Source organism: Chiroxiphia lanceolata, chromosome 10 (assembly GCF_009829145.1).
Source record: "Chiroxiphia lanceolata isolate bChiLan1 chromosome 10, bChiLan1.pri, whole genome shotgun sequence".
Lineage (NCBI taxonomy): Eukaryota > Metazoa > Chordata > Aves > Passeriformes > Pipridae > Chiroxiphia > Chiroxiphia lanceolata.
In genome coordinates this window covers 21,213,194-21,232,304 of record NC_045646.1, presented here as the reverse complement: position 1 = coordinate 21,232,304, position 19,111 = coordinate 21,213,194, and the positions used below count along the sequence as shown (strand labels likewise).

Genomic DNA, 19,111 nt, shown 5'->3' with positions numbered 1-19,111 from the left:
AGAGGAGACTGAGGTCAGACCTCACCGGGGTCTGCAGCTTCCTCAGAAGGGACAGCACCAATCTCTGCCCTCTGTGACCAGGGACAGGACCCAGGGAATGGCTGGAGCTGTGTCAGGGCAGGGTCAGGTTGGATTTCAGGAAAAGGTTCTGCCCCCAGAGGGTGGTTGGGCACTGCCCAGGCTCCCCAGGGCAGTGGGCACAGCCCCAAGGCTGCCAGAGCTCCAGGAGGGTTTGTATGATCCTCTGAGGGATAGGGTGGGATTGCTGGGGCTGTGCAGAGCCAGGAGGTGGACCACATCCACCAGGAGATATTCCTAGTGAGTCCCTTCTGGCTCCGGATCACTAACTGTGTCACTAACTGTGCTGTAACACCCTGTAATGCTGTAAAGCACTGAGATGAAACCCTTGAAAAGTGACATAAAAAAACCCCTGTGGTATTAAAAACCCCATGTGGGGTTAAACCAGCAAAAGCTGCAAAAATACTTTCTCCTTCATCTTTTATCTGGTAAATTCACCTTCATATTCTTGGGGCTGGGAGAGAGAGGGAAGGCAGCCAAGCAGCCTCTGGGTTGTGTCTTCTCATGAGTGTCAAAGCTGATGGAAACAGATGAGAACTCCAAGATAGGTCAGGCCTAGTCCAGGCCTGGACAGGGTTTGGAGCAACCTGGGATAGTGGAAGGTGTCCCTGCCCATGGGATGAGCTTTAATGCCCCTTCCAACCCAAACCAGGGATTCCCTGGGATGAGCGGAGCAGCTGGGATGTCTCCTGTCTCCAGACTCCAAGCCTCGTGCAGTGTTGTGGTTTGAAGCACAGAATAAGTCGGTGTTTTGGTTAAACCAGAGGTGTATGCTTTAAATCCTGGCAGTCGTCTGTGTGTGGGTGTCCAGGGTTAATCCCTGCACAGCCTTTGAGGGTGACGGTGCCTTACTGGTGCTGTTTGTGACAGAAAACAGCCGTGACGGAGAAAAGGTGTCTGTGCCTCTCCTCACTGGACTGTTTTATGCAGAAGTAACTCCAAGGGCCGAGGGAAAACGCTAGCTTGGCGAGGCTCTGCTGCCCTCGAGCGGGCGCGTTAGAAACATCCCACTCCCCTCTCCCCACCTGCGCTGAACTGCCGCCTTAAAACTCAAAAAAAGCCCTTTGTAGTCAGGTTTTTAAGCGGTTTCCACAGCCTACGGAGGGCGAGGGGACACAGTCGAAGCTCCCTCTGAGGAGCGGAGGGCGGGGCTTTCCCCGGGGGCGGGGCCTTATCGAGGGCGGGGGTTCATTGAGGGCGTGGCCTTCACCTCCAGGTGAGCACTCGGGGGCGTGTCCTTCGCCTCACGGGCGAGGAGGCCTCACCTGAGGGCGGAGAGGACGGGGCTTCACCGCAAGGTCAGCGGCGTGGGGGCGTGGCCTCATAGGGGGCGTGGTCGCAGCCCAATACGTGGGCGTGGTTTTTCCCCCACGGGAGGTAGCGCGGGGGCGGGGTCTCAGACCGGGGGGGCGCGGCCTCCCAGTCACGGGGGTGTGGCCAAAGCTCAGGGGCGTGGTCTTCTCATCGAGGGGGCGCGGTCTCAGTAGGGGGCGTGGCCTCGTTACGTGAGGGGGCGTGTCCTGTGTGCCGTCGGGCGCGCGCGCGCGGCCCCGCGTGCGCGTCACTTCCCGTGCGGGCGGAGTTGTGGCCGCGGACGGTGCGGTCCGGTCGGGGCGGCGGCGGCGGGAGCGGGAGCGGGAGTGGGAACGCGAGCGGCGGGACGGGACGATGAGCGACAGCGGGGAGCAGAACTACGGCGAGCGGGTAATACGCGGAGCCCGAGCGCGCTGCGCGGCCGGGCCCCATCCCTTCCCTTTTAACCCCTTTCCTCCAGGCGGCATGGCCGCCCCCGCGTCCCCCCCTCCTCGTGTCCCCCGTATCCCGCTGGCGGGCGGGCGAGGCGGCGGCGGTGCTGGGGGGGCCGCTCCCCGCGCGCCCCGCGTGAGGCGCCCGGCGCCATCTTGGGCCGGGACCGCGCACCCGGGAGGGACAAAATGGCGGCTCCGGGCCCTGAGGGGCCCCTCGCCTTCCGTCCCGCCCCTGAGCAGCGGCAATCCTGCGCTCCTCTCTCCGGAGTCGCCTTCCAGCCCGCTCTTGGAGCTACTTTCTGAGTTATCTGCCTTTTGCTGCCTGTCGCCTGTAACAACAACAGCTCTGCTCCTGCCTCACATCCGGGTGGCTCGGGCTCTTATTTAAACCTAATAGTCGAAGGCAACCCCCTCGCTTTGTGAAACCTGCAGCAGATATTCTTTCAGACCTCACAGTTACTCTTAAGATCTCACTGTCTGGATGGGTTTTGTACTAATACCGAAGTAGACGAGTTGCTAAGCCTCACGTTTGTGATGCACATTTGCAGTACGGATGACCTCTTTAACAGTTAGTTGCTTTTTATTTAGTGGATCAGCCTTGTTTTCCTTTAAATTGGGGTCAGTACTTTGTTTTGGGGTTTTTTTCAGCATAATTCTAACTTCTTAACTCGCTGCAGCATCGGAGGGAGCTGTGGAGGTGATGAGTTAAATTCTAAACTGGAGGTGACAAAAAATATTAAAGAATGTAGTAATTCTGAGCAATTAGGATTCCTTAGAATATGGCTTTTTCATACTAATTCACTATAATAAGGTGTGATACAGGAGTGTTTCTACTTCAAGGCAGGTGAGGTTGGAAAAATTTGGTCTCTAGGAAGTTAAAAATAGGAATGAATGGTGAAAGACAGGGATTAGGGAACAGAGCTGTGCTACCCCCAGTGTTCTCCTCCCTTGATGTGTTCGTGTCACTGGTGTGTTTTTAGTGAGGGAGGAGTATTTGCTCAAGGTGGGTATTTGGGTGTCAGGTTTTTTTAAAGTTGCTTTTTTTAATTGTTGTGCGAGTCGGACTGGAAACCAGTTTAATCTTTAAAAAGTTTGCCAGGATAACCTGCATTGTGTTTTCGGTCAGAACGAGTGGAAATGTTAAAACTTCTGTCACAAAGTCTTTGTGAAACATCACCGTGCAGGGTTTTGGGGCAGGAACTGCTGTCTTGCTGCTTTTCTATATTTTTATTTAAAACAGAAATACATAAACCCTGTGCAGGCAGTTTTTGCCGAGGCTTAAAATTAGTTTTGTCTGAACTTTTGTGATTTTTAAATAGATGAATTGTATGCAGTGGACATGTTTGTAAACCTAAAACCAACGAGCTCCAGGCCTGCTGTTCCAGACTGGAGCAGGGATTGGCTTTCCTAACGCTATTGCCACTGTTATTTAGGAATTTTTGTTGCATATTTAAGGCTTTTATTTTACTGAGTCAGTGGCTTTTCTACTTTTCCAAGCTGAAGCCTCTGCAGAGTAGAGTCAGTGTTTGGGTGAATAATCTGGGATGGGACTTTACAAGTGTCTGTAAAGCTGTTTCAGGCCAGGAATTGTGCTCCTGAAAAATGTGTTCCTGCTCTCTCCCTTGCAGTAGTGTTCCTGCAATTGGTCAGATCTGGGGATTCAATCAGCTGGATCTTTTCTTATCCCATTTCCAGCTGCATTGGTTTGCAGGCCTGACTGGATTGAGTCCTCATGGGGATGAAGGAGAAATTCCAGGTGCTTTTGCCACTAAGGGGATTTGGTATTTCAGCAGCAACACAAAATTAAATTGGCTTCTATGTCAGTTTTAAAAAGAAAAACATGAAAGAAGGAAAAAAGACCCCACTTGAAGTCTCTTTTACAGCTTATGCTCCATAGTGGGAAACTTTGTGACTGAAGAAACTAAATTATTAAATGCCACCAATACTTCAAATGCTGGAATGTGCTTCAGATACTGTCACTGTGCTGCAATGCCAGGGGTTTCCAAGTTTGTTTTGTTTTCATTGAAATTGTTCTCACAGAGTTTCATGGGATTCAGGCTTGGAGGGGTCGGGAAAAGTCAAGTTAAATGGAAAAATAGAGTCTCTTATGAATTAGTTAATTCTGATAGTGATGGGTTGATTTGTGATCAGAAACTTCAGTAGGAGTCAGGGCTTTATTTGTGTGTATTTTTTTTTTTGTCAGAGTGACGTGCATGGTGTAAATGCTCGATTTGCAGATAACTTAAAAGGTATTTAAATCATATATTTTTAAAAAATGGTGACTTTTATTACTGAATTGTGGAAGAGGGAGGTCTGGGGAGGCAGTTCAAGAAAGTTAGAGACAGGCTGATAGCTCCATGCCTCCAAAAGGATGGATGGATCATTCCCTGTGTTCCTCCTTCACCAGCTGGCACTTGATCTGACCTCTTGGGGGGCTGGTTCAGTACCCAAAGCTGTCAGAAAATCATTTGGGGTTTGCTGCTGGGTTAATTCCCTGCCAGTCTGGGGCACTGAAGGAGCCCCCAGGGTCAGCACAGGTGGTGGGAGGAAGCTCTACCCTGATTTTGCAAAACACATTCTTGTCTTTTTTTGTGGAGCTTGGAAACTTGTGGAAAGGGATGGTTCTGCTTTTCCCTCCAGGCCACCCCCAGCAGAGATCTGAGCTGGTGATTGTGTCCCTTGGGGGGGGAGGGGGGAAAGAGAGGCAAAAGCTGTTGGTTTTTTGTTGGCTCAGTTGCTAAATTCCATAGTGGAGAGGTTGAGGAATGTGAAGTCAGCACAGACACACCTTGGAGAAATGGGCTGCAGATCTGATGTGACATGTGAGGCTGCACCTTTCTCTAGGAAAGTGGAAATACATAAGTTTATAGGGATCTTTGATTATAAAAGCCCTAATACTTTTATTTCTCTATCTTATATTATTGACTGAAATCTGTACCTTGCATCCCTGTGAGGAAAAACTGGATCTGAGAAGTGCAAAGAACTCATGGCCATCACAGGCCTTCCAACTGCTTCTGCCCATGGAAACCTTTCCTGCCTCCTGCCCCCCAAATTATCCTGCTATGTGACATTCCCTGCTCCTGGAGCACTGTAACATTCTTTATGAATGTCCTTAGAGCTGCTCAAAATACCATCCCTGCAGTATCACACTTTGGTTTTAATGTGCCTAAAGTCTGGAAAGAATCACTTGGAAACCCCAAGCCTGGACTTCAGGGCTTCCACCTGAATTCCAGGAATGCCTGAGGAAGGGGAAGAACTGTTGGTAAAGATGGAGGGTTTTGGTGGGATTTTAAATTCACACTGGACAGACTTGAGGTTAGAAAAAAAAAAGATCATTTAGTAGTGGCACCAGTCTCGATCTGCTGACCAGCAGTGCTGGAATATAGGCAGGATAAAGAGGGATCTTTCTTCCCTCTTTCAGATGGCATCACAGGAGACAATTTGGCATTTTTAAATAACTTAAAATTCACAGAGGGAAAGAGGAAAAAGTAGGAAAAGAAAATAAGAAGGACGTCAAAACCAGATAAGAGAAACTCCAATTTCAGTGAGCTGAGGGAGTGACTGGTGTGAAGCCTCAGGGGTAACGGGGTGTGAACTAAGTTTGGAGTGCTGCACACTCCTGGTTCATGGAATTTTGGGTAGGGAGGATTTCCTGGGGTTTGGGGGTGGGAAGGGTGACAACTTGGGGAAATTTTGGGGGGTTTTACCAGTCCTAGTGATGTCCGGAGCAGGTGAGGTGCAACGAATTCCTTCGAGGCTGGAATAAAGAAGTGGCATAATCCTGTAAAATGTGGTGGATTGGGGAGAATCTAGAAACCAAACGTGGATGTTTAAAAACTGGGAAATGCTGTGAAGTCCAAAGGAGCTGGATGAAAATAAGCCAGCAGTTCAGTTTTCTGATTTGAGAGAGAGTTGTCCTAAGGATTTTTCTTCCCAAGTTTCTGCTGCCCTGTCCAGATCCCACATCAATGTTAACATAATACAGCGAATATTGCCTGAAAAACTACCAAATAAATGAAGACTCACCAATTCTCTCCTGATTCTTCAAAGCTTTTGACTTCTAAAAGTTCTGCAAAGGGTTTGGGGTGTATTTGTGGGCAAACTGCTCCCTGCTTCCCTCTCATCCTGCATTTCTCCTGTCCTTTCCAGCCTCAAGTGCCCCTGTATTTGGACACAGCTCCTTCTGTCTTGCCCAGATTACCTTTTGAGAATTGAAGTATTTTTCCTCACAGGAAGAACTGCTTAGTTTTGGGGTTTAACCCTTCTTGAATCTTGCTTTGTCTAACTTTTTAGGAGTTATGGCTTCTTGTGGCTAAATTAATTCATTAACCCAGAACTCATCTCTGTGGAATGTTTCCTTTTGAAGGTAGTAATGAATTTAGGTTAAATCTGCAAATTGTAACTGTAATTACTTCTCAGTGTTTGCCTTGCCCTTTGCAGGTCAGTATATGGGGCAGCTGTAGTTTAGAACAAAACCTTAAAAATTTGAACAAAGAGTATGGCCTTGACAACTTTGGGTAATTTCTATTGCTCTTGGAATTAATTGAAAATCTGCTTTATCCTGTAAGTCACTTCCCCCTTCCCCCCATATTGTATGGTTGGGAATGGTAAAGAGCTAAAATTTGGGTTAAGTTGTATGGAAGTGGTTTAAGCCTGGTTAATTTTGAGTTAGCAAATGAATTTTTAAATGCTCAGTCCAGGATTCCTGTTAAATTACTGCTCAAGTTTGAGATGTTGCACAGCTAAAACAAGGGATTTTTGACAAAAATCTGATACTGTGGTGTCATTAATGATCGTTTTTCATCACAATTTACTCTAAATGTAGACTTATTTTTTAGGAAGAAGTAGAATTTTTGCTGAATTTTAAATTTTCTCTAATACCTTGAAATTAAGAATGCCTCCTAGTCTGTTCAAGTGCTCAAGGCATGTGACTGAAGCTAAGCATTACACTGATCTAAAGATAAAAATATATAAGTTGAAACTGCTAATTAGGTTATCTCAGTACCAAAGAAGATTACCAGTAAATAACAGAGCAGGTGGGGTGTGGTTCCAGAGCACTGTTGGAGTGTGGGACGTTTTTGGGTGGTGGAAAAAACTGATTCCCATGGAAGCACAAAGCCCGGGTGTGTGACCCCCCCGGGTGTGTGACCCCCCCCGGGTGTGTGACCCCCCCTGGGTGTGTGACCCCCCCCCGGTGTGTAACCCTCGGGTGTGTGACCTCCCAGGTGTGTAACCTTGGGTGTGTAACCCCCCAATGTGTAATCCCGGGTGTCTAACCCTGGGTGTGACACCCCCCCCCCCCGGGTGTGTGACCCCCCCCCCCCGGGTGTGTGACCCCCCCCCCCCGGGTGTGTGACCCCCCCCCCGGGTGTGTGACCCCCCCCCCCCCGGGTGTGTGACCCCCCCCCCCGGGTGTGTGCCCCCCCCCCCCGGGTGTGTGACCCCCCCCCCCCGGGTGTGTGACCCCCCCCCCCGGGTGTGTGACCCCCCCCCCCGGGTGTGTGACCCCCCCCCCCCGGGTGTGTGACCCCCCCCCCCCGGGTGTGTGACCCCCCCCCCCGGGTGTGTGACCCCCCCCCCCCCGGGTGTGTGACCCCCAGGTGTGTGACGTGTGTGACCCCCTGGGCGTGTGACCCCCCAGGTGTGTAACCCTCGGGTGTGTGACCCCGGTTGTATAACCCCAACTGTGTGACCCCCCCAGCTGTGTGACCCCCCCAGGTGTATAACCCTCGGGTGTGTGACCCCCCGGGTGTAACCCCAGGTGTGTGACCCCGCTGTGCAGGCGGCTGAGGCTGTGTGTCCTCACAAACCTTCCCCTCAGCTGCAGGATGGCCCCGGGTTCAGGCAGTTGTAGCTCACTGAAGGCCCACCCACGCTGTGCTTTCTGCATTCCAGAGCACGGCGGGCAGTGGGCAGCAGGACCTTCCTGCGCTCACTTCTTGTGGAGTTTGTCTCAGTATGTGGCTGACAGTGCAAACTATTTTGAGTTTCCTGGTGCTACAATTCCTTAGGAGGTACTCAGCTGATGCAGTTGCACTTGCTATATTAAATACAGGCATAAATAGCAAATTCAGTTGCTTAGTGTTAAGTTAAACTGAGTTGACTGAACCTGTTGATAAAATCGTAGGGTTTTGGTAGATTCAATCCTTAAACTGCATTTATAGTAAAAGTCCACAGCACATTTTTTTTTTTCTAGTTTCAGTTTTGGCACTAGATTTTATCCTGGAGTTCTTAAATATTCTTCATCCTGTTCTTTTTCTATTAAGGTTAATGTTGAAGAAGGAAAATGCGGAAGTCGCCATTTGACAAGTTTTATAAATGAGAATTATTTGAAGCTCAGGAATAAGTGAAGCTGAAATTTGAAAAAAAAGAAAGTGAATGCATGCTAATTATCAGACCAGAAGTCCCACTTGTAGAATATTGAGCAATTTGTGTGAAGTGGGGAAGATGAAAGAAGTCAGAATTTGAAACGGAAGAATGAAGAAAAGGAATAAAAATGAAGTTAAGATAAGAAGTAATCTGGAATCTGAAAGCACTACGCTAAGTAATTACTAGTCTGTTTATGTGTCCCTGTATATTTTGCTAAACATGCATGCATTATCTGTTTAATAGCAAAAGTACATGCAGGGTAAAGAAGTGTCTACCAGGGAAAAAAAAAAAAAAAAAAAAACCACCTTAACAATCTAGGCAGTGCTAATCCAACTGCCCGGACACGTAGCAATGAATATTTCCATTGATTTCACTGGAGCTTGTTTGCAGCCCTGAGGTAAACGAGGAATTGTGTCCAAATTAGGCTTTCAATATCTGCGTGCAGGAATCCCGCTCTGCTTCCAGAAGCGGAAGTGCTCATGGGTCTGGCAAGTCGGGGAGACACACCCCTGCAAGATCTCGCTCTAAGGAGGATTCCAGGCGCTCCAGGTCAAAATCTAGATCCAGGTCTGAATCCAGGTGAGTTGGCTTCTTTTACCTCTTCCTCCTCTTCACAACTCAGGTGGTTATAAGTCCGAGGTGACGTCCAACTCAGCCGGTTCTGCTCCCGCAGTTACCAGGGATCTGTGGCCGTGGAATGCAGAGGGGCGTCAGTGGTTTCAGGATTGGTATTTTTGCAGCTTTTTCCAAGAGTCAGCTGCACAGGAGGTAGTCAGCTCTGTAGGTTTGTATCCCTTCTGACCCACTTTGGAAGTGCCTCTTGGAGTATTGAGTTGTTTCTGAGCAGGGAGTGGTAGGAACTTTTTAGAATTGCCCAGTTTAGGTCACATTACGTTTTCTCATGGTGTTCCTGGAGTGGGTAATGAAAAACAGTTGCAGAGATAACAGTCTGACCTTTTAGATACTTTAATTTAACTTGAAAATTAACAGGCTAGGGAACTTTATTAGACAGCTTTCCAAGCTCCCCAAGAGAGTTGCAGAGAAAGTAACCTGCTCATTGTATTTGTTACATGGCAGCACAAACACACCCTGTGAACGTGCCTTTTGCACTGTATCACCTCTCCTTGCACTCACCAGGGTGCAGAGTTCCTCCTAAAAGAGCTGATGGTTGAGTGCTGACTGCAGAAATGAAGGTGTTGATGGTTTTTTTACTCATTTGTAGGCATTCAGGTTAAATAAAGTGGGGTTTAGCAGAGGGGGGTTCCACTTGAGCTGTTCACAACTTACTTTTTTATGTGAACAAGCAGGGAACTGCCAAAGCCTGGGGGAAGGATGGTGACACTGGGAGATTTTGTGCTGTTAGCAATCACAAATACCGTGTTAGATCTTGCAAGATCAAAGTGAAAGGCTTTTGTGAGAAGGAAAATGGCTGGGAGGTTTTGACAGCAGAAGAACGAGGTTTATTGTCCAATTCAGGCACAGTCACAAATGTGAAATCATGCACTTGGCAGTCCCTGGAGTGCAGGAACAAATGTGTCAAATTAAATTCATAAACACTTGGTGGAGTAGCACCGTTGGAGAGGATGGAATTGGAGGGACCTCTGGAAGTGCCAGCAGTGAGAGAGGGATAGGGCAGGTCAGGAAGGGTCTAGTCCCAGATCCTGCCCAAGGCAGAGTCAACTCTAGGCTCAGACTGTGCTCTCAGGCCTTTGTCCAGCTGGGGTTTGAAAACCTCGGGGGTGGAGGCTGCAAAACACACCTGGGGAACCTTCTGATTTTAAAATAAAGTCAGGAGCCCACCCAGCATGTCCTTCTGCCCCTTAATCCGTGACCCCAGGGAGTCCATACCCATGTTTCCCACTTGCAGGATAACCATCACACTGAGTAAGAGTGCAATCACAAATTGTATAAAATTCTGGAGAAGCAAATGCAAGATCTAGAATTCACCAGAGACCTGGCAAATCATTTACTTTTACAAGAAATCAGTCTTAAATACCCTGGCAACTGACTTTATAATTTCTGATGACCAAAAGTAGCAGTTTATGACTACTATGGCTTCCTGAGCATTTAACAGCTGTCTTGAAGATGCCTATGGCTGGAAATACTGGAATTGTAGAGCAGGGTTAGTGTTCTTTAGCAGGTTTGGGTGGAATTGTGTCAAGGCACATATTTAGAAACATTGTATTTTAATCTCTCTTCAGTGCTGTCGCACCTTGGGATGTGGTCAGGGGCACATCATTTAAATCTGGCTCTCCCCAGAGAAATAACCCTGTGAGAACTTTCATGTTTCTTGGTAGTTTCTGTTGCAAATGTATTTTTGAGTTACCAGCTTGGTAAATTAAACTTTGATTTGGGAACCAACCTGTGTCCTGGTGTTTTTATCAGTTGGGGTGTGGATCTATCTGATTTAAAAATCTACTTTTATTGAAGTGTGCAGCTTGTTATCTTTGGCTGGACCGTTCTGGTACCTGGAATATCGACTCTGTATTTGCCTTAATTATTTTTTTTTTCCTATATCTGGCTGAAACGTGGCTGTGTGCATGTGTGCAACTTCTTTTATTATTATTACTATTTCAGTTTTTTGTTGGTTTTTTTTTTTTTTTACTGTCTTCCTAGCTTCAGGGAAGTTCTCTGGTTTTTTTTTTTTTTTGGTAAACTTTCTGTTGCCAAAAATAATGTTTTCGTTCTAAATACATAGTTAGAAGTGCTGTAATGGGATATGCTGCAGTAATTTCTCCTGGGCATGGATATATATTTCAAGTTGAGCTTATCTGGCTCGCTGCTGGTGAGGTTGGAGGTGTTTTTTCAGGAGATCTATCCTGCAGTTTGGCTGTCTGGTGACAAGTGGGGAGAAATCCTGGCTGTGGAAGAAGCTGTTAAATGCTCAGGAGTAGAAACCAGTTCAGGTTCAGAGCTTCATTCGTGCCAGTGTGGTGGTGCTGTGGAACTGGAGGAAGGACATCTAAGACACAAGGGCCTAAAAATCAACAATTTATGACTTAGATCCATTGGCTGTTAAACTGCTAACTGCACTTCTTAGCCTTGCAGGGATTTTTCTTGGGAGTGGTGTGGAATGCAGGTTATTCAGTGCAGTGTCACAGGGCAAGGGCAGGCAGAGTATCCCAGTGGAAGTGCCTGCCCAGCTTTTCCCCTAGGATTGGCTGTTTTGGGAGGGCTGAGGGTCTGGGAGAAGGAATGGAAGTGTTCCAGAACCTCATGTCCAGGGAGCTTATGCTGTCAGAAAACATTCCTGGGGGGAAAAAGAAAATCAGTGAGCAGTTGCACCTTTGTCTGAAGACACTTGGAGTGTGAACGTGTCAACATTGATGAACAACTAGTGATAAATAACTGCTGAAATACCAGCAGGTAAAGGAGCTACTGCAGCTTAATTCCTGCAGATTGTGTTGAGCTCTGTTTCAGGGCTGTTTGCCAGACTTTAAAGGTGTATTTATTTTTCAGTGCCCCCTCTGCAGTGGTGCAGGCTTAATGTTAAACCATACTCCTGTTCCCTTTATCTGATAAGTTTTAAAAGACAGCCCCCCCACCTGTCTTTAACTAAACTCTGACTATTCTAATAACTGTGTCAAACCAAGAGAGTCTTGTTAAAGGAAGTTAAAAGCTGAGTAAAATCAAGGAGAGGCTCCTGCAGGAATCTTAACAGTGAATATTTAACAGTCTTTGTGAGTAGTGACTAAATTGTTTATAAGTGAAGCGTGTGGGGCTGCAGGACTTGGGAAAATGAGCTGTTTGTGACTCTGATGTATTTTTGGAGGGTTAAAAGCCCCAAACCAAGCCAACAGTGTACCTTTGTCCCCTCAGATCTAGATCGAGGAGGAGTTCCCGCAGACACTACACGCGGTCCCGCTCCCGGTCGCGCTCCCACAGGAGATCCAGGAGCCGGTCGTACAGTCGGGACTATCGGCGCCGGCACAGCCACAGCCACTCCCCCATGTCGACTCGGAGGCGTCACATTGGAAACAGGGTATGTGTGCTCAGGAGTGACTCCCAGTGCTGGGCACAGCCTGCAGCCCCCCAGCCTGCTGGTTTGTGCTGTACCCCGAGAACACAAAGGGTTTCTGTGAGAGGAGGCTTGTGTTCCTCTGGCTTTGTTGTGATGGTGTCTCCATTAGCCCAGCCCAGATCTTGGCCCCATCTTTGTTTTATTTTGAAACCCTGACAGTCACAACCTGCACTGCAAATACAGCCTGTTTCATTCTGATCTCTGTCTGTCCCTCCCTTTAGGCAAATCCTGACCCAAACTGTTGTCTCGGGGTGTTTGGGCTGAGCCTCTACACCACAGAAAGGGATCTGAGAGAAGTGTTCTCCAAGTACGGGCCCATTGCCGATGTTTCCATCGTGTACGATCAGCAGTCCCGGCGCTCCAGGGGATTTGCCTTCGTGTACTTCGAGAACGTGGAGGATGCCAAGGAAGTAGGTTGGGGGCTGGGGAATGTTTGTGGGCTCTCACTTCCACAGGTGTTTATTCTGTCACCTGGGCAAACTCGGGACCTGTGAAATGCTTGGCATCTCACAGTCATGGAATTTGGGCTTGTGAGTGCTACAGAATGAACAGGGAATTCTGTACTCACCCAGTGTAGAATCCTACACCGGTGCCAGCCTTGCAGAGCTGTGTGCTTATGGGCTAGAACCAGGCTTATATTCTGCATAAATCCCACTCCTGAAACTCTCCAGTGTCTTCTGTTCCACATCTGGCATGAAGGCTTCCACGTGGATGCTTTGGATGTGGGTCCTGCTACTTGGCAGAAAAATACCACAATTGTTTTGAGTTCTTCAATTCAGATTTACTTATGACTCTGATATCATTATATTCATGGTTATGGATATTTTTAGGGGTGTATTGGAGGAGAGAAAACACTTAAATCAGCATAACAGTGCTCTTTGTTAACTGCTGCTTCTTGTGTACTGGAGTAGTTGCATCTCCCTACATCAGCATGTTCAAAGATTCTTCTTAATCTTATTAAGAGGCACTGCAACACTTGTTAAATTATGTTCCTTTCAGGCTTTTAATGGCTCATAAATTACATTTTCAGTCGTTACTGATGTTTAAGTCCAGATGGTCTTATGGCTTATGTTCAGTGTTATGCAGAAAGTGTGAGTCAGACCTGGCTCCAAACGGAGTCTTTTTAGGACTTAGAGCAATGGTTAGAAATCTGTGTTGATACCAAAGTTCATGCCCACAGCTGGATGGTATTTTATCATTCCTTAGGCAAAGGAACGTGCCAATGGAATGGAGCTGGATGGAAGAAGGATCCGGGTAGACTTCTCCATAACAAAAAGACCTCACACACCCACCCCTGGAATCTACATGGGAAGACCCACTTAGTAAGTGACCTGTGTGGGGATTTTTGTTTTGCAAACCAGGATTAATTGCCTTGTGTTTTATAGGAATTGTTCTGTTTCCCCTTTAAGACACCTGGTTCTGAGTGGGTTTTTTTGGTTTATCAGCCTTTTGCCTCACTACTGCATCTCTTTCCAGCTCTTTAGATTCAAAAAGTCTACAGTACATGTCTTTTTTTAATTTCTAAATTATTTTAAGCTTTGTTAGCTCAGGTTTTCAAGAGTGAATGAACAAATGCTGGTGGAGCAGCTGTGTGGCTCCATTAATATTTGGGATTAGCAGTTCCCCCTGTCCACACAGTACACTTTTGACTTCCAGTTGCCAAGAGTGTAAATTGTTTTCCCAAGTCATTCCCCAATTGATTTCCCAAGACTTTCAGCTCACTGGTGGTGATGTTGATGTTGTGTTGAGACTGCAGGTTATTTTTGTAATCAGAAAGTTCATTCAAAAGGAGCTTGCTCAGAGTTCAGAGTGAATGAAGAGCAGTCACAGAATGAAATTCCTCCTGTGCCTGTGAGGTTAAGAGGTTGCAGACCAGAGAGGAAAGGACCTGGCTGAAAGTTCAAGCGTTTAAAAAGCAATTGTTTAAGTAGTTCTGTTCCTACCTACATTGGTCTTTTCAGCTGTGAGGGTGGGAGGTAATAACACAACCCAGTTTAAATAATATGAACTTAGCTGACTGCAAACCATGTGAATGTTTAATATCTGATAAAATACAACCCTCTCTCCCTCCTCAGTGGCAGCTCCCGACGACGAGATTACTACGACAGAGGGTACGACCGAGGGTACGACGACAGGGACTATTACAGCAGGTCATACAGGTGAGGGGCTCGGGGGGATTTCACTGCTTTGGAAGCTTCTGCTTTCTCAGCTACCTGCACAGGCATCAGTTCATCCTACGTAAGTGTGACAGAAGAGTTTTGCACTCACTTGTCATTCTGGAACCTTCCTGTGAAATCGTCACCAAAATGACAAATCACGTCGGTCACACTGAGAAATACTTTGTGGTGTTTAACTCGTGCCGTGATTCAGTCCCTAATGTCTTCTGGGTCTGCATTAAGTGTGTTTTCTGTACTCTGATTTTAGAAGAATCTTTGGTTGGATCATCTGTTAGCGCTGAGACGGTGCAGATCTGATATTTGAGTTGGGATTACAGTGCCAGCTTAGATATAGAGCAGAGTGTGGTACACAAAAAGAAATTGCAGTGCTCCCCAGTATCTCCCGCTGATAATTACGGTACCTCAAATGTTGCCAAAAATAAGGAGTTGGGGATTGTAACAGACCTGTTTTCTACTGGACAATTGCATTTACAAAGCTTTTTTAACATACCTCTTCAAGTTGGATATGTGTGTAAACAAGTTTGGGGTGTAATTGGTGCTAGTGATGGAGAAGTTTGCCCTCTGCATTTTCCAGAATGTTCCCTGTGGAATCCTCACAATTTCTGGGACGCTCTTAAGCTGGACACAAATTCAAGAGTTTATTTTTTCTGCCTGCAATCAGCAAGCATTCCTGTAATTGCAGAATTGTGTAGTAGTGCTTCCCAGTGGTTTGCAAAGCTTTAATGCCTCTGCAACAGGTGGATTTAGGATTGTTCCCTGATGGCAGCCATGTATTCATGGAAATAGCTGGATTCTTTGCCACCATTGGTGTGTAGCTTTCAGATGTGGTAGAAGGCTCTTGGATCAGTCATCTAGTTTGTTTTGGAGCACGAGGTGCAGAAACTTGCTTGGGATAGTTAAAACTTCACCTCACTTAATGTGCTAAAAGTAATTAACCAAAGTACTGGAGCAGCTCACGAGGGTCTTGGGGCACAGGAAGGACATACAGCATAGTCTGGTGCTACCCAGGCTGTTAAATGGTGCTTCCAGCTTACTTCTCCCACTTCCCTTGGTTTTGTGTGGCATTCTGATGTAAATATCAGAATAAAGACACCTAAGGACAGCAAAAGATGTGGCTCTGCAGTGGTTGGTGAGAGTTTTGCACCATCTGTCTTGCACTTCTTCCAAGCTCAGATTTCGTCATTGTCTCAGGAAGGGTCAGTCGGGGTGTGCTGGTTGTCCTTGAGATCTGTTGCTTGTGTGCTCTTCGAGTGTCATTTCTTCCTTGGTTAGATGTGGCAGGAGCCCAGATGTTCAGTGCTGAAGGGGTTCCTTTTCATTCCTGACCAGTGGTCAGATGTTTGTGAGGTGTCACCAGAAGCCATCACGGGGTCAGGAGCTGCAGCCCGGGACAGTGACCTGCTCTGTGGAAGGTGTCTCTGCCGTGGCAGGGGGTGGAACAAAGTGGCCTTTAAGGTCCCTTCCAGCCCAAACCATTCCATGATTCCAGGAATATGGAGCCACAAATGCCTCATGTGGCTGCTTTAAAAATATCAGGATCTGCTGTTCTCTTGTCCTGGTTGTGTGAGGGAGAATGAGGGAGAGAGAAGTGTTGGGGTGTCATGAGTGCTTCCCTGAGGAAGGGAGGCTTGGAATTGTTGAAGATGCAGTGAAGCATAGCATACCCCACCCTGAAAATTCAATTAGTAACAATTCCTTTGCCTTCCCTGCCCTCTGTGAAAATAAAACCTTAAGGGAAATACAGTGTCAGATGGGAATTGTCCTGTTAAAACTTCTCCTCGTTTCCATGGGAGGCTTAATTTTGCCTGGAAAAGTATCTGTAAGCTAAAGACTAACCTTAAAACCAGTTACCAAACCACAACTGGAGAAGACTTTAAGCTTGATTTAGTCTCCTTCTGGTAACGCTTTGCTCTTTTAAGTCTGAGGAGGTACCAGTCCAACCACTTAATATTAAATGCAATAATAAGTTGTTTGTGTTCTATACAAGGAGAAATTGTACCTCAGCTCTTGTTTAAATGTGACTGAAGTGTGAAAATATTGGGGGGGGGGGGGGGGGGGGGTTCCTGCCTCCACCTTGGAATCAACATTTGTCCTCGGGGTAGTGAGTTGATCTTGCTACTTTTAAAAAAAATCATTAACTCAAAGGGGGCCTGCCTTAAATGGGTAAAAATGAACACAGCGAAGTAATTCAGCATCATCCGGTGCAGGAACCAATGTTTTCTTGCCTTGACATCATTTTCATACCCTTGATGATGTTTTTTGCTTGTACAATGAACTTCTTGTTTATTTTTCAAATTCTTAAGAGTCGTTCTGCTTTTGTTTTCACAGAGGAGGAGGCGGCGGTGGAGGAGGAGGCTGGAGAGCTGTTCAGGACAGGGATCAGTTTTACAGGTATTTACTGGATTAGTGGAACTGGGCAAGGAAACACAAAACTTGGGAGTGCCTGGATTGGAGGGGTTTGGGGTGGGTTGGCTGTAGCAGCGACTGCAAGTCAAATAAATCTTCATCTTGGACAAATAATTCAGATTAAAAGCTAAGGTGGATTTGTCTTGCCCTGCTTGTTTAGGATGCTCCTGACTTGAAACTAAAGTGACATGTGGGCAAATTGTGAGTGCAAGAGGTTGTATTTGTTGTAAGAGTCAAAAATAACATTAGACGTGGTATTAGACAATTCACATCTTCGCTGTGTTACCCACTGGAAATGTTGATCAACTCTTCCTGTGCTCATTAGTTTTCCCAAGTGCATTCCCAAGCCCAGGGTGGGGTTAGAGGTGTCCACATAAAGCTGGGTTTAACAAAGGGATTGTTTGTTGTCCCCCCTTTCCCAGGAGGAGGTCACCGTCCCCATACTACAGCCGAGGGGGCTACAGATCCCGGTCCAGATCCCGATCCTACTCACCTCGTAAGTACTCATGGAATCCTGCGGTGGGTTGGGTTGGGTTGGAAGGGACCTTAAAGCTCATCCCTGCCATGGGCAGGGACACCTTCCATAGACCAGGTTGCTCCAAGCCCTGTCCAAACTGGCCTGGCCTAATCTCAGAGTTCACATCTCGAAAGCAAATTTCCCCTTTCCCTGAAGGTCTTTTGAGCTTTTGTGTCCATAAGGATTGACTTCAGCTTGGTTCCTTTATTGAACCACAGTTCCTTTTGAAGGAACTGAGCAACAGGCAGCCTTGAGCACAGAGCAGATATTTAGTTTGGAGAAAATAAACAAGATAACAGCACTTGTTTTGAGGCTGAGGTCCTGTTCCTTCCTCCAGAACTCTCTTAAAGCAGGAGTTTGGTTACCTGCAGGACATGAGGCTCTGGAATTTGATGCAGGTTTGAAGGGGGGCAGCGAGCTTTAGTTCCAAATCTCTCAGTCCTTGAAGTCTGACAGTGTGTTTTACTGTGTTTGTTTTCTCTTCCAGGTCGCTATTAAAGCATGACACGGAATTTCTAGCTACAGCCTTTGAGTTGAAATTGCAAGTTTGTGGACAATATTTTTTTATTGTCTCCTCTGTTTAACCAAGTGACAGTGCCTAGTGAATTAGGTGACTTTGACACCTTTTATGAGGATGACTTCTGTGGTGTTCAGTGCTGTTTCATCCTGCGTATTTGTGTAGTTGGTGCTTTGTTTTCAGTTGTGTTTTGGAAGGAGTATGTTTTGCATGTATTTTTTTAGTCTCCATTTTGACTCCTGAAGGGTTTCTATTGTAAAGACAAAAACTGTGCAGTTAGGTTTTTCTACTGATTCCAAGTTACTCCCAAGATCCAAACCTGTGTAAAATGCTTTCCGAAAGTGACAAATAAAACAAAAACAAGTTTGTTTTTTTCTTTTCCTACTTATTTTTGCCAAGAAAACAAAATCCTTCAGGTAATCCCAGGGCAAGTGCTGTCCATGCCTTTCAGGATCAGCCAGTCCTTTGGTGTCCCACAAAAAAAATTGTACTTAAAGTGCTTCTCAAGTCCATTTCTCACTTCTAAAATCAGCCCTGAATCCCTCACTTGGGAATCTGTGCAGTTGGATCTGTGAGCTAATTACTTTTTAATCTTGTGTTGGAGGAGCTTTCCACACTGGTTCATCGTGAGAATGTGGGGTTGTTGTCTAGAAATAACACTATAGTCATTCCTGGACTCAAAAATGATGTTACCTGTGGATGTAGGGTAGAAAATCCTTTCTATGTTTGCTCTCACGAGGAGTTTGATAAATCACATGGAGCAGGGGACTGAAGGAATAGGCCCTGCCTGCTGCAGCTGCCTGGAGAGGAGGTGACCAACAACACCACACCAGGTGTCAGGGATTTACAAATTATCCAGGTATTTGTAAAAACTTCCCTGTCTTTACTTGTCCTGAGTGGACAATGGGATCAGGGCAGTGATTATTTTTAACTGTCTGAGCAATAACGGCTCATCCAGGACTGAGTTGTTGCTCCTGTTGACACATTCCTTGGAATGTGTCACATGGTTCCTGTGCTGAGAGTGTCCCTAATCCATGTGCCAGATGGTGTGAACATTGCAGGCCATGGTGCTCTATGGATCATGGAATCATTTAGGTTGGAAAAGCTCTCTAAGACCATCGAGTCCAGCCATCCCCAGCACTGCCAAGGCCACACTGACCCGTGTCCCCAAGTGCCACATGGCTTAAATCCCTCCAGGGATGGGGACTCCACCACTGCCCTGGGCAGCTGTGCCAATACTTGACAACCCTTTCCAGGAAGAAATTCATCCTGATGTCC

The 19,111-nt window shown here is 46.7% G+C and overlaps 1 protein-coding gene across 4 annotated transcripts; it reads left to right on the top strand.

The window, feature by feature from the left end:
- The first annotated feature begins 1,591 nt into the window (after positions 1-1,591).
- On the top strand, positions 1,592-18,208 carry TRA2B (transformer 2 beta homolog). 4 transcript variants are annotated; one of them, XM_032697849.1, is made up of 10 exons: positions 1,658-1,782; positions 8,093-8,370; positions 8,641-8,774; positions 12,015-12,177; positions 12,438-12,626; positions 13,423-13,538; positions 14,292-14,375; positions 16,722-16,784; positions 17,222-17,295; positions 17,804-18,208. In XM_032697849.1, exons 4-10 carry the CDS (start codon positions 12,145-12,147, stop codon positions 17,812-17,814), a joined length of 570 nt encoding a protein of 189 aa, XP_032553740.1. In that variant the 5' UTR covers positions 1,658-1,782; positions 8,093-8,370; positions 8,641-8,774; positions 12,015-12,144; the 3' UTR covers positions 17,815-18,208. The 4 variants fall into 4 exon arrangements, with proteins under 4 accessions (XP_032553738.1, XP_032553740.1, XP_032553741.1 ...); XM_032697850.1 differs by having other exon boundaries at positions 8,586-8,774; XM_032697847.1 differs by lacking the exon at positions 8,093-8,370 and having other exon boundaries at positions 1,592-1,782.
- The last annotated feature ends 903 nt before the right edge of the window (positions 18,209-19,111 follow it).

Coding starts and splice junctions, on each gene's coding strand:
- TRA2B (XM_032697847.1), top strand. CDS start 1,747: ATGAGCGACAGCGGGGAGCAGAACTACGGCGAGCGG. Junction 8,775..12,014: donor AGATCCAGGTCTGAATCCAG/GTGAGTTGGCTT, acceptor TTGTCCCCTCAG/ATCTAGATCGAGGAGGAGTT. Junction 12,178..12,437: donor GGCGTCACATTGGAAACAGG/GTATGTGTGCTC, acceptor CCCTCCCTTTAG/GCAAATCCTGACCCAAACTG.